The 14,590-nt window shown below is 44.3% G+C and overlaps 1 protein-coding gene across 1 annotated transcript in view; it reads left to right on the plus strand.

The window, feature by feature from the left end:
• The window catches only part of PMS2 (PMS1 homolog 2, mismatch repair system component), a 124,146-nt gene that overhangs the window by 51,413 nt on the left and 58,143 nt on the right, over positions 1-14,590 (plus strand). Inside the window, exons 3-5 of the mRNA XM_078665148.1 lie at positions 3,855-3,941; positions 4,751-4,853; positions 9,841-10,024. Coding sequence (XP_078521274.1) covers positions 3,855-3,941; positions 4,751-4,853; positions 9,841-10,024 — 374 coding nt within the window. The remainder of the gene's footprint in view (positions 1-3,854; positions 3,942-4,750; positions 4,854-9,840; positions 10,025-14,590) is intronic.

A 14,590-nucleotide genomic window follows, 5' to 3' on the forward strand; every position in this document is an offset into this window, starting at 1 on the left:
CGTAATCAGTATAATGGGGGAATATCGCTCCCAGACATTGAGGCATACTACAGAGCAACGCACCTCACCCCGATATCAGACTGGCTTCATGCGGAAGCAACTCACCCCACTTATAGGCTAGAACGCTATAAAATGGGAAATCACATTCCTCTTTATTACCTGTATGGGGGAAAGACACACACGGGATTGCCTCCGGCCACCCGGACGACTATTGCACTGTGGCACAGTGCACACAAGACCATGGGTTGGTTCCGCACACCCACGAGACAGACCACACTATGGCACTGCACATGGCTATGTGAAATACATAAGCTACAGGGCTTTCAAGCGTGGGACAACCTGGGCATATCTACTCTGGGGGATGTAATGACGGCCAACTCCTTCAAAACGTTTCAAACACTGTGAGCAGATTTCGGACTTAGCGCCACACAACACTATAGGTATCTGCAACTAAAACATGCGTGGAAGGCGAAAGGCCCCTTCCCCTCCCCACTACAAGACTATGCGTCACTAGAGAGACGGCTGTTGCAGGACCACCTACAAGAACAAGCAGTGTCCTACACCTACAGAACTTTGATTAATAATGCCCCAGACCGTCTGACAAAACTGAGGGAGACATGGGAAAGTCATCTGGGGCCCTTCGACACTATGGACTGGGAATTGGCACTTATGCATCCCCGGGAAGTGGCAATCAAGTCCAGATTAAGACTAATACAATATAAAATCCTACATAGGATCTACTACGATAGGGCCAGATTGCACAGGATGGGTAGAGCGAGCGACCCGTGTTGCCTGCGATGTGGCCATGACCTAGGAGACTTTTATCATACTATATGGGGCTGCCCCCTTATTCAGGTATATTGGGAGAAAGTGACGTTGGAATTGGGAAAGGTGCTGAACGAGACCCTACCACTAGACCCAAAATGTATCCTCCTGGGCATACCAGGAGATGTAGATCTAAGCCGTCCTCACTTCATCTTCGCAGCCCTGGCCCTGGTTGTAGTTAAAAGGGACATCGCCAGGAAGTGGGGGTCTGCACAGGGACCACAAATAGAGGAGTGGAAGACGGGGATGGACCTATACATGGCAGCGTAGAGGGTCACATATAAAGCTAGGGGTTGTCCCAAGAAATTTAAAAAAGTATGGGGAAATTGGAGAACATATTATGGCATAGATGGGGGAGGTAGATCAACGATCCCAGATAGATGGACATGCACCGTTAGGCTGAGGCACAGCGTAGAGGCACATCCCACTAACCAACGAGAGGGCTTGAGGGACCAAGACAAAACTGATGTACGAAATGAAGCGGGCTGGGGTCTTGCTGGGCAGACACTCCGTGTAATTCCTGCTGTACGAAATGGGTCTGATGGCGATGTAATGTATTCCGCGCAATTGATTGACTTTATTGCATACCTTGATTGTTTATGGTTGGTTTTACACTGTGCAGAAAAAATAAATAAAAATATTTTTGGAGAAAAAAAAACATTGCAGAACTCTGACTTTTTGAATTTAAAATAATTCATATTAAAAAACATACTTACCTGAATGATTTTCTTCTGATGCCTAAACATATATAAAGATATTTGCTATTTTTATAAATTGGTGTGGATCTCCTTTAGTCGTGTGTCCCATATTATTGACCATTGTGTGTATTTTCAGATGTCTCGCACTCCTCTGAGTTAAGCCCAAGGCTGCTCGACCACATTGCCCCCTAATACAGCACTTTGGGAGTGCCATAGCAAGCCCCAGTTCACTCATAAGGGAACCCCTGAAACTTTACACAATATATCTCATTTTAATATATCATATAAAGATCCAGCCTCCTACAGCGGTATACGGTGGCACAATGTATCACTAAGGGACAGATTTATCATACTGTTGCGTTACCCTTGCCTCACGCTTGCCTCATGCTTAGTAAATTTGGAGAAACGCAAGGCAGTGCAAGTCGCTGCCATGCATTAGTCTCCACATTATATTCTGCGTTCCTGCAAAATGTTGTGTACATCCATTTAACTATTTTCACACTGTCACTTAAAAATAGTCTGCGATACGATGCACCACCAGTCATAACTTAAATTTATAATTTACACCCCACCTTCAATTTACTATAAGTCGTGCGCCTCTTTACATAGTGTTGTCATCTCACTATCCACACTACATCAACTACAACTCGCCACTGTACCATGCACTGTCTTCTCAGAAATGATGTCATAGGTGTTGTTATAAATGCTATAATTTTACATGCTGTAAGACAAGTAATACGTATACAAAAGAGGGCAACCCAATATTCCCACGGAACTGGGTATCTTCAATAGCAAAAAACAAATAGTTCCAGTAGGACTTATTTCAAATTATTCAGTAATTTATATAACCGTCAATAGATAATGAACATAATTCAAAAACAACGGGAGATTGTAAGTTCATCTGTGTATTATTTTCTATATAATGATGTAAGATGTATACAAAAATTATATATCCTATTTGATCAGCATAGGTGAACATCCATATGACAATTCATATACGGCAACTAACACAAAGAAACTGTTGCTTTAGTTAAGTATATATCAACAGTAAAGAATGACACTTTTGCAGAATATATGGACAATATGTACAAATGATGCCATATGTACATTATTTACAACTATATACATCTTCATAATACATAGCTTGATGTTGTTTTACGCAATAGAGTGTCAATTCGTCGATGTTTCGGTCTCACACATAGTAAATCATCGAGACCATCCTCAGGACAACAGTTGCACCATGAATAATATGTCAACACCTTTAATGACCTCCTGTGTTCTTATTAACAACCAGGGGGGGGAGTTCCAGAGTATCAAGCTGTGTTTTTATCGGCAAAGTCAATTGGCCACTGTGGAATTTTCAAGGAAAACAAAGCTCCGACGTGGTCCACCACTCGCTTCAAACACTCGACTGTTTGAAGCGAGTGGTGGACCACGTCGGAGCTTTGTTGTCCTGAGGATGGTCTCGATGATTTACTATGTGTGAGACCGAAACATCGACGAATTGACACTCTATTGCGTAAAACAACATCAAGCTATGTACTATGAAGATGTATATAGTTGTAAATAATGTACATATGGCATAATTTGTACATATTGTCCATATATTCTGCAAAAGTGTCATTCTTTACTGTTGATATATACTTAACTAAAGCAACAGTTTCTTTGTGTTAGTTGCCGTATATGAATTGTCATATGGATGTTCACCTATGCTGATCAAATAGGATATATAATTTTTGTATATATCTTACATCATTATATAGAAAATAATACACAGATGAACTTACAATCTCCTGTTGTTTTTGAATTATGTTCATTATCTATTGACGGTTATATAAATTACTGAATAATTTGAAATAAGTCCTACTGGAACTATTTGTTTTTTGCTATGTAAGACAAGTAATAGGCATTGGTATAACCAGTGGATGGAGAAGATGCAAGGTATGGTTAAAGTAGTCTGGTGAGTGCCCTTTACATAACTTGAACTAGTTTGAAAAGTACTTATTCTCTGTCATCGTATGCAGGATATATGTGGTTTAGTAAATAGGCAAAGATGCTGACAGGCTTCCTTGTGGTAGGGCAGCGATATTGGAGAACAAAACATTTATAATTAATATCTGTGTACTTGTTAGTTGAATATAACATTCACCACCCTCTGCTGATGTACTAATAGAATACAACATGCATGCAACTTTGAGGCATCAGTTGAATTGTTTTTATGATCTGTATAAATAATGTCTTTTTTTCAACATATTAGAAATGCAACTTTGAGGCATCAGTTGAATTGTTTTTATGATCTGTATAAATAATGTCTTTTTTTCAACATATTAGAAATAAAGCTTAAAGAACATGGTGCTGAGCTAATCGAGGTTTCCGATAATGGCTCCGGGTTAGAAGAAGAAAATTTTGAAGGCCTAAGTAAGTGGTAATGTTACTGCCTTTGTTTCTTTTCTTCTGATTTTTGAGAATTGTATGCACAAACTACATTTAACATAGTATTCAGCACACATCAACAACCATGTTTTGGCTAGTCAGGGTGCATTAATTCAACAGTAACATCGATGGAAGAGCTACTCGGGGGGGCTGTTTGGTGTGTATCTGTGGTGAATGGTGCATTATATCTTCATTTACCATCCCCTTTGCTTGTCATGTTTCGGAGGTTATTTGTTAAATAATGACATGATCTAAGGATAATTACCACAAATTAGCACCCATACTCTCTAAGGGAACACTAACATCTTTGTAGCTGCGATTTTACATAGATTTGCTGGGGGGTTGTTTGTGGTGACCTCCAAGACCAGATATATTCTCCTTTATCCTTTGATGCAATACATATCTGCTCCCCACCGGCTTCACCAAAATGAAAATCTGTAAACACAATGATAGACTTTAGATGAAGTAACATTTCAGACTTTTAGAATGTATAGTGCTAAACACAGTCCTAAACCTATTATATGAACGTCTTCTGCTTTGCCACATTCAAAAAACATATAGTTTGTAAAATTAGATTCAGCATTAAATAGCTTTCTTACAGTTCACCAGGCAAATGAAAACCCTTAAACTGACGGTCCATTGTCCAATTGGAGTTTAGGCACATAATGTAAACCTAGGCGTCTGAGACACCTTCTGAATAAGCCACCTCTATATCCTACTGCTGTTGAAATGGTTGACTTGTTTTTGCTTTGGCACCTGGTGTTGATAAATATTTTTTGTACTCTTTCTTCCAGCCCTCAAGCATTATACTTCCAAGTTACAAGATTTTTCTGATCTAGCACACGTGGAAACATTTGGGTTTCGAGGTGAAGCACTAAGCTCGTTATGTGCTTTAAGGTACTCAATTTAACATTGATTTAGAGGAATGGCCATTAGCAGAACTGCCTGTTATTTTGAAAATGTGTCATGTGTAGGATTACCAAGATGGGAATTTGTTGTTTTATTTGTTGGCTATATTTACACAAATGGCAGATGACGTAGGTCAAGATCATGTAGCAAGGTTATCAAATGTAACAATTACACTACTCCTTCCTCCGGGGGCCAAAACCACGTCTGTCTTTAAAGCGCCAGTGATGTTAAAGCAATTAATACGGTCATCATTAGGACAAAGGTTCATGGACTCCTCAGGAGTGAGAGGGAAATAGGGTCCAAAAGAATCTAAATACATTTGAAGGCCAGTCAAAACAGAAGTGGGGTAGGTGGGGATTTGAGATCTGACTTACGGAGTACTTTGCAGTACAGTTTGGTAACTAATGGACTGCGAGAGCGATACATCACTGCATAGCGACCCAAACAATAGAAATTTGGAAAATAATGTTCTATAATTTGTCTGCTTATTTTGTTAAATCCATCATGAGTTAATCCCATTGTTGCTTAGCCATGATTTGTGCGTCCCAGACTCTGTCGGCTGCCCCCTTAAATGAGCGTTTCGCTCACGGTCTACTGTTGTCCCTGGCACTATCAATACTACAAAATTCACACACCTCAATTAATTAAACTCTGGGTTTTGTCTGTTGAAAAAGTAAAAAAGTTGAGGAAAATGGTAATATTGTAATTGGTCTATCTAAGTTCACAATCGCAGTATGAAAAAACTATTGTCCGCTTCCCTCGTTCCCCGTCAGGCTAATGAGAGCCAAGAACTGTCTGAAACCTGCTAATGAACACTGTCCTCTGGCACACCTCTTTGTATATCCCTTGGTAAACACCTATACGTTACAGACTCCCCAAGCTCTTTATAAAATACTATCTATCCTCTCAACATTCTACTCCTCGCCCTGACCTAGTATATAAGGATTTACAATGGCTGTAGTCCTTTGAAAACCAATTTCTCTAGAAACTGCCTTGAAACTCATGCATGCTTTCTTTCTTTTCCCCTGGCTTGTGCAGCCATCGGACTACCAAGTGCTATCAAAGGCTAGAGGGCTGCTTTTCACTACTAACTAGGAATCTACTTGCTTAGTATCCAATACAACGTTGGCCTCTTAAGCCTCCTTTACTTTATAGATTGACATGGAACAGCAGGTAAGAAGTAGCTCAATGAGTGGTGGAGTCAAGGTACAGTAGAACATCGTCTCAATTGTAGTAAAAATGTGAATATCCAAATGGTGTTTTGAGACCACAACACTTTAATAAAACCCTAAAATCTAAATCGGTTTACTATTGGAGTCAGAATCGACAAAAATCACACAAAACACTTTGAAATGTTAACGGAGCACAATACTGTGGAAAAACCATGACCTATTGGCTATAAATCATATACTCTGTTCACCTTAAGTAAATTATTGCAATTAACAGAACAATTCTGAAAGTTTAAATATTTACTATTCACGATCACTAATCAGTCGCGTTAACTACCCTCTAAAAGGGAGGATGTCCGTCTTGTGCCCGAACTAAGCTACTTTGCTTCTTGTTAGCAAACATTTGCTCTCTACCATCCTACAGACTGTAAACAAGTTGAAACAATAAAAATAGTGGCAATCAACAATGCAGTGTAGAAGTAACCTGAAAAGCAAAGGAACAGTGTCCCGGAGTTCAGTCAAATTAGTTAGTGTCAAAGTGAAGGGAAACCTATCTCACAGTTTACGGTTCAATTGTGTTGGCCCCTTAAAAATTGGATATTTCATGAATTGGCTGCTCCAGAAGCTTTGGGGCTCATCACTGGGCAAATATTATAATGAGGGAAGGTCACCCTTGACTGTTGTAGGACCTTCTACAAGAGGAACAACCCCACAGGCACAAGAGCTCCTTCTAAACCGCTCAAGATTCAGGAGTGCTGGAGAGTTGCCAACTCAGCAAATTCAAATGAAGAACAAAGTAATAGAAGTATGTGCAGAAAGTTACAGTGCTCAACAGGCGTCATCACTTAAATTACAATGGTATGTGTAGGTTTATCAGGCAGTTCTCGTTTCTCTGTCAAGTGGTAGAGTGCCTTAAGGCGCTTTGTCCATGTTTCTGGACTCTTGCTGCATGAGGTATATCTTTCCTGCAAAGTCGATTTCAGGACAACGCTTCCTTCAGGCTTGTTTCTAGCCAGGAAGATACAGGCAGTACTTGGCTTCATCTTCTGAAAGTGTCTACATTGGCAGGGTTATTGTGGGTCTGGTTTCACAGTGATGTTCAAACACTGATGGGATGGTACAGTGTATATATAAGTCCTGGCAGTTAGACATAGGCTCACGGTCTCAATGTCTGTGCTTTCACAAAAATTCAAAGTCCAACCAGCCAGGTAGGGGGCAGAGATTCCCCCTTCAAATTGGTTTCTGATAGGGGCTCCTTCTGCCCTCTCCCCAAATTGCATTGTGGTAGCCACTGACTACATGATTACATAAATATTTCCGATCATCTCATGGTAACCCTGCCAGCAGGTGCACCTCTAGTGCATGTGAAGCGTCCGCTGTGCCCACACGTTCTCCTGTTCAGGATCAATATTGCAAAAAATCCTGCACATAATGTCCTTACTCTTTTCTTAACACCCAAGAAGTCACATTCTTCCCAAAGCCACATGACTTCTTTTACGTGGGAAAGCCAGAAAGCATCTGCAATGGGTGCAGTTATTTCATGTCAATAACCTATAAATCTTTCCACCAGCCAGGGTCAATACAGAGCACCGTATGGTGGCTACATGGTAGGGAGGCAGGTGCCGGGTCTCCATATCGCATGGCAAACAAAAGGGTGCTAGTGAGGTACAGCACATCTGCATTTTGAAGGTTCCTACCAAAATAGGAGCCACAAACTCTTCCGGAAAGGAAAAGTGCAAGGGAATCTGGGGAGTGGGGGGTGGTAGGGTTGACACAGGAGCAGCAATGTTCTTGAACTTGTCCTTATTCATTTTCTTAATTCTTCCTACTTTTAACTGTAATGAACTGAGGCTATTGCTTCAAAAAAAACCTTTATGGCCATACTATTTAAAGCAATTCCACCTCAATGGATTTTATACATTTCTCTGTTTAGATTACAATAGTGCTACTCATTGAATTTTCATTGAATTTGAAGAATCGACTGAGCCCAACCATCCTTTCATTGTAAGTTATTTTCAGGACTACTTGAACCAGGCAACATGCAGAAAAAAATTAAAAGTCTGAATTCACACTATTTAGCTGAGACTGCTATTTTATCTATTCAGGGCTGCAGTCAGCTGGGTCTTAATCAACAGGATCCAGTAATGCTACCAATGCTAGGCCAGTTACCAGCTTGTCATACCATTGACTACTACCAGGGGTTGAGAGTAATGCATGTCATTATTTGACTTGGCTCATAAACGGAATGTACACAAAGAATAGAAGATGGTCAATTCTTTTTTGTAGGGCAGTTTGATTTTGTCACCTTCCTGCATTATTTAACTCTTGGGGACTCATTTTGCCTCATACCATTTACATTGACTGTTGCCATATTTAAAAAAAAAGATTTTAAGGATCAGGTTCGCTTACTATGCTTCATAGAACTAAAATAAAGCGTGGCTTTGGTCAAATATTGTCCTCTTCTTTTTCCTCATGCAACGCGGAATGGATCAGAGCAATCACACAAAACTTGTTTTGGGGGAAATTGGTTCTCACAGTGTTCAAGATGTGTGATCATGGACACAGATGCAACATTTGTTGGAATTGGTAGATGTTGATGGCCAGGGTCCCAACCTTGATCTGATAAGGGAGCTGATAAAGCAAGTTACACCATTAGAAAGTGCTATTACTGTAAAAAGTAGGAAAGATAATTTGAAGAAAAAGATAGACAAAATGAAATTGCCCCGATTTTATGAACAGGCTTCCCGAGGAGGGTAATGCTTTGTTCGGGGGATTAATAGAGGATAGTGCTGTGGCACAGTAAAAAAGAATAGGCTGTGTCAAGGCTGGATAGTTGTGTGAAGAAGGCAGATTTATAGACTCTATATTATAAACAAAACATAGATTATGGATTGTTCTTGAGCTACAGTAAAGTGGGAACAACTACTTGGAACTATTGGCCAGGCATTTATTTCCTAGAGTTTAAACTTCTATGATCTCTGGAGTTAAGAAGATCAAAATGTAGGCACAAAGGTCTTTAGGTAGAGTAAATAAATGCATTCAAGGCTTTTCAATTTTACAACAACTAACTTGAATCAAGAGTTAGAATTGTACTCCAAGATGTAACCCCTAATCTACAAAACAGATAATAAAATAAATTTTCCCTAAACCATCTTTTCCTAATCTGCATTTGTAAGAGAAAATCCTCTTATCCAGTCTGGAAAGGGTGCTGACAGTTGAATCTCGCCCCAGCTTCCATCATATTGGAATTTCCCACCAAGACTAATTTTTTCCAGGTCCTGTTAGCTTTCTCGTAGTTGACTTCTTCTCTACACGATCACTGCACTGTCTGAGGCAAGAACTTCGATTACCCTTGCCACTTATTTTAGCGTTGTACATGGCACTAAAATGACCCCCCAATGTAAGGAGTTTCACAAGTAATTATGATTTTATCAACCTTTAAAACAAATTATTGCCATCATCTTACTTATAGGGAATGATTGAGGGATTCTAAAAGTATATATTTCGAGAACATGTGAATTTCAGTCGGGTAATGCAGTACTTTTCGCACCAAAGTCCTGATGTTTTGCAATATTTGATTATTACAAGGTTTTAATCATAACTGCTTACAAATAATGCATTACAAAGCTGCTTTCTTCTGAACTACCAAGGACCTGTCAGGCCACTGAATCAACTTTGTCGAGGAAATTGGTAGATGTTAATAATCAAACCAATTATTTATTTTCATTCAGTGCTTTCTATAGCAGTCTTTGTCATTTTATAGTACCAGGTCACCAAAGGTAACAAAGTTCTTTATTTTTTTTCAGTGACCTTACAGTCTGCACGTGCCACAAATCTGCACAGATTGGAACACGTTTGGTTTTCGATCACAATGGGAAAATTGTCCAGAAGGTTCCTTACCCTCGCCAGCAAGGCACCACTGTCAGCGTGCAGCAACTGTTTTATACTCTGCCAGTGCGGCATCGAGAATTCTTGCGAAATATCAAAAAGGTTGTTATTTAAGACTATTGAAATTAAAGGGAAACAAAGAACTGATTGCGGGGGCATGTTGCTCCCTCTGATAACCGGGCCTACATATTGATTCTTGCCCTCACACACTGAGACTTTGACCTGTAGTCTGTGCATTACACAGTGGGCACAGTTGATATGGGGAATGAGAAACCTCTTTGTGGGTGGTCACAAGATCCTCAGAGGCTTGTCACCTTGGGAGACAGGCACTGTTTTGAAGATTTTTCCGTTTCATCTTTCACTTTCCTTTGGCTCAAGACAACTAACTGGCTTGTTGGACAGTTACCTCACAACAGTGCCCACACCTTTGTTGTCAAATGGCCATGCATAAATGGGCAAATCTCAGGCTACTGCCATTCATTTTCAAAACAGCTAGCATTTCACTTTTCCAGAAATATTGTCTCAACCTGGAACACAGTCCTTAGATCTTTTAATTGGGGGACTCCTGTTTCTTCTACTAGATATGTAAGTGGTGATACTGGTAAGCTAATCCTTTCTTCACTGAACAGCAATAAAAGAGCGACCTTTGACTCTGCTCGCAGGCAGGTCGCTCCCCACGCCACCACACGGACGCCAGCTGCCTTGTGTCCTGCTTCCTGCCACCCGCTGGATCCCGCCGTTTCCCGATCCTTTCCCGCTGCTGTGTCCCTGCGGCCCCGCCCCCTGCTCCTCATTGGCCGCCACGCTCCTGCCTCCCAGCTGCTCCTCCCTTTCTATCCCCCTCTTATGGAAGCCACGCAGCGGACGCGCCAAATGCAAGCCCTTCTGCGCCCATCCGTGCCTGGACCGCACCCAATGCCAGAACCCCTGGACCCCGCGAACACCACAACACCAGACTCCGCATTGACGCCAGCACCCTCCACGCACTCAACGCCGGCCGAAACCACACCTGCTTCCAAGCCGCCCCGAAACGGACTCTCAAACCTTTCTCCCGCCACACCTGCAGCGCCAGCTGCAACAGAACCACCAAACCCCCAAGGACTGGACCCAACCACCTCCGCTGCATACTCCTCAACACCCGCTCCGCATGCAGACATGCCGTCGAGCTCTGGGATCTGCTCGACACCTCCGCCCCAGACGTGGCCTTCCTGACTGAGACCTGGTGGAATGACTCCTCGGCACCCGACATCCCCATAGCCATAGCCATCCCGGACGGCTACAAGGTCACCTGCAGGGATCGCGCCAACGGAATCGGAGGAGGATTCGCCATCGTCCACAAGTCCACCTCAAGGTCGCCACCCACGCAGACGACACCCACAACACCGCCAAACACCTGCCCTTCCGGATCCACATCGACCCCAACACCATCCTCAGAGGAACACTTATCTACACACCACCTGGATCCCGAGCCCAATTCATCGACTCCATCGCCGACCTCACCAGCAGCCACGCACTCGCCTCCATGGACTACATCCTCCTCGGGGACCTGAATTTCCACCTGGGGAACAACGACGACGCCAACTCCACCACCCTGATCGACAACCTCGACCTCAGACAACTCATCACCGCACCCACCCACGCCGCTGGCCACACGCTGGACCCCATCTTCTCCACAGGCAACCACGTCGCCTTCAACCACACCACCGAACTCCACTGGACCGACCACCACTGCATCCATTTCACCTTTAACAAACCAACCACGAACCACCGCACCCAACAGCTACCTCGCCGCTGCTGGAGCAAAGTCACTGAACACCTCGCCCAAAGCCCACCCACCGACCCTACCAACCCAGACATCGCAGCCCGCAACCTCAGATAGTGGATCAAGGACTGTGCCAACACCCTCGCCCCACTCAAGAAACCCTCCAACAACCACGCCTGCAAGAGAGCCACCTGGTTCACCGACGAGCTGCAGGCCTCCAAACGCGCATGCCGGAAACTGCAGTAGATATGGCTCCACGAATGCACTCCGGACAACCACGCAGCCCACAAGGACGCCACCCGCAGACATCACCACCTTATCAGATTAGCCAAGAGATCCTCCTTCAAACACCGCCTGGACAACAACACACACGACAGCAAAGAGCTCTTCAGCATCGTAAAGGAACTCTCTAACCCCAGCGCCAATGCCAACGGTGTTCCGCCCTCACAAGAACTGTGTGACTCACTAGCCATTTTCTTCCACCGCAAAATCGCTGACATCCATAACAGCTTCAACACCATGACCGTCCCGACTACGCCAGACCCCACCTCCCCTGTCAACACCACCAGCACCATCCACCTGACCTCCTGGTCCAACGTCAACGACGACGAGACACGCAAGGTCATGAACTCCATCCACTCTGGATCTCCATCAGACCCGTGCCCACACCACGTATTCAACAAAGCCGACTACGGAAGGTCATCAACATCTCCTTCGAAGCAGCGACATTCCCGGAAAGCTGCAAACACGCCGAAATCAACGCCCTCCTCAAGAAGCCCAAGGCGGACCCCAAGGACCTCAAGAACTTCCGGCCCATCTCCCTGCTTCCGTTCCCGGCGAAGGTCATCGAGAAATTCGTCAACATGCAACTGGCCCGCCACCTGGAAGACAACAACATCTTAGACCCGTCCCAGTCCGGATTCAGATGCAACCACAGCACAGAGACAGTCTTCATCGGCGCCACAGATGACATCAGGCGCCAACTAGACAACGGCGAAACATCAGCCCTCATCCTCCTGGACCTGTCAGCCGCCTTCGACACGGTCTGCCATTTCACTCTAAAGACACGCCTCCTAGAAGCCGGAATCCAAGAGAAGGCCCTTGACTGGACCACGTCCTTCCTCTCCTGCAGAACCCAGAGCATCCGCCTCCCGCCCTTCCGATCCGAGGCCACCGACATCATCTGCGGCGTCCCCCAGGGCTCATCCCTCAGCCCGATGCTGTTCAACGTCTACATGGCCCCCCTCGCACAAGTGGCCCGCTAGCACGACCTCAACATCATCTCCTACGCTGACGACACCCAGCTCATCCTCTCCCTCACCAAGGACCCGCACACCGCCGAAACCAACCTCCACGAGGGAATGAAGGCCGTCGCCGAATGGATGAGGAACAGCAGTCTGAAGCTGAACTCTGACAAGACGGAGGTACTCCTCCTCGGACCCGCCTGAGACAACTCCTGGAGGCCGACCACACTGGGAACAGCACCGACACCCACCGACCATGCACGCAACCTGGGATTCATCCTAGACTCCTCCCTCTCCATGTCTAAACAGGTCGGCGCCGTCTCCTCCTCCTGCTACAACACCCTCCGCATGCTCCGCAGGATCTACAAGTGGATCCCGACCGAAACAAGAAGAACGGTGACACAGGCCCTCGTCAGCCGCAGACTGGACTACGGCAACGCACTCTACGCAGGAATCCCAGCCAAACACCCACGACGACTACGACGCATCCAAAACGCCTCCGCCCGACTGATCGTCAATGTTCCCCGCCGCAGCCACATCACCCCCACTTGTGAGACCTACACTGGCTCCCCGTCGACAAGAGGATCACCTTCAAGCTCCTCTCCCACGCACACAAAGCACTCCACAACGCCGGACCAGCCTACCTTAACGCCAACTCCGCCCCGCCAGCCTCGCCCTCGCCACTGTCCCCAGCATTCAACGAACAACCTCTGGTGGCAGATCCTTCTCCTGTCTCGCCGCCAAGACCTGGAACACCCTCCCTACCCACCTACGGCAGACCCAGGACCTGCTCACCTTCAGAAGACTCCTCAAGACAGGGCTCTTCGAGCAGTAGCGGCACCCCCTCAGCGCCTTGAGACCCTCACGGGTAAGTAGCGCGCTTTACAAGTACTTTGATTTGATTGATTGATTGATTGATAAAAGAATCCTCATGCTGCGGTAATGTGCATCCAAGAAACACAACCAGATGAGCAAACCTTGTGATGTGTTAGTATGCTGTTGGAAAGATGCGCCTAGAGTAGATAAAAATTCTGAAGTGATGTTTATGACTTTGATATACGTTACGTACAGGATATAGCTTATTTTATAGCTCCTGAATATCTTTCTGCGTGATGGGCGGTCTGTATATATCTTTGAAAACAATTCTACAGTGCCTCATGTTTTAATTATCCACTGTTTAGGCTGTTTACGTGCACATTTCTTTCTCAGAAATTCAACAATACAAAGAGCTACGATTGAAAGAAAATGTAGGTAGCTGGGTCTTGTAATGGAAAGCCGAAGATGTAATCGGCTAATTTAATAGGTTAGTATATGCCGAACCCACAATGGACTTTTGACACTCTTTGTTCTCTTTCACTCATGTTGAGGCTCACGTTTTCTCTTCCCAGTTTACACGTAAATGAGTTCTTTAATAACTCACTGCATTTTTCATCTTTCCTGTCTTCCCCATTAGCCTTGACTTTGATTATGTAGACAGCACATGATGTGTCATACTGGGTGTGGATGGTATATATTTATTTTTATAGTTCAATATAGCTCTTACTAGGATGCTGAAGGACCGGAGCGCTGAATGTGACTGGCAAGTTTTTGTCCTATACATAGCTAGAAGATTTCGATAATAAAGGTTTGAAGTAAGGGTATACAAGGGAGCTGGGATGTTTA

Source organism: Lissotriton helveticus, chromosome 10 (genome assembly GCF_964261635.1).
Source record: "Lissotriton helveticus chromosome 10, aLisHel1.1, whole genome shotgun sequence".
In the NCBI taxonomy this organism is placed as follows: Eukaryota; Metazoa; Chordata; class Amphibia; order Caudata; family Salamandridae; genus Lissotriton; species Lissotriton helveticus.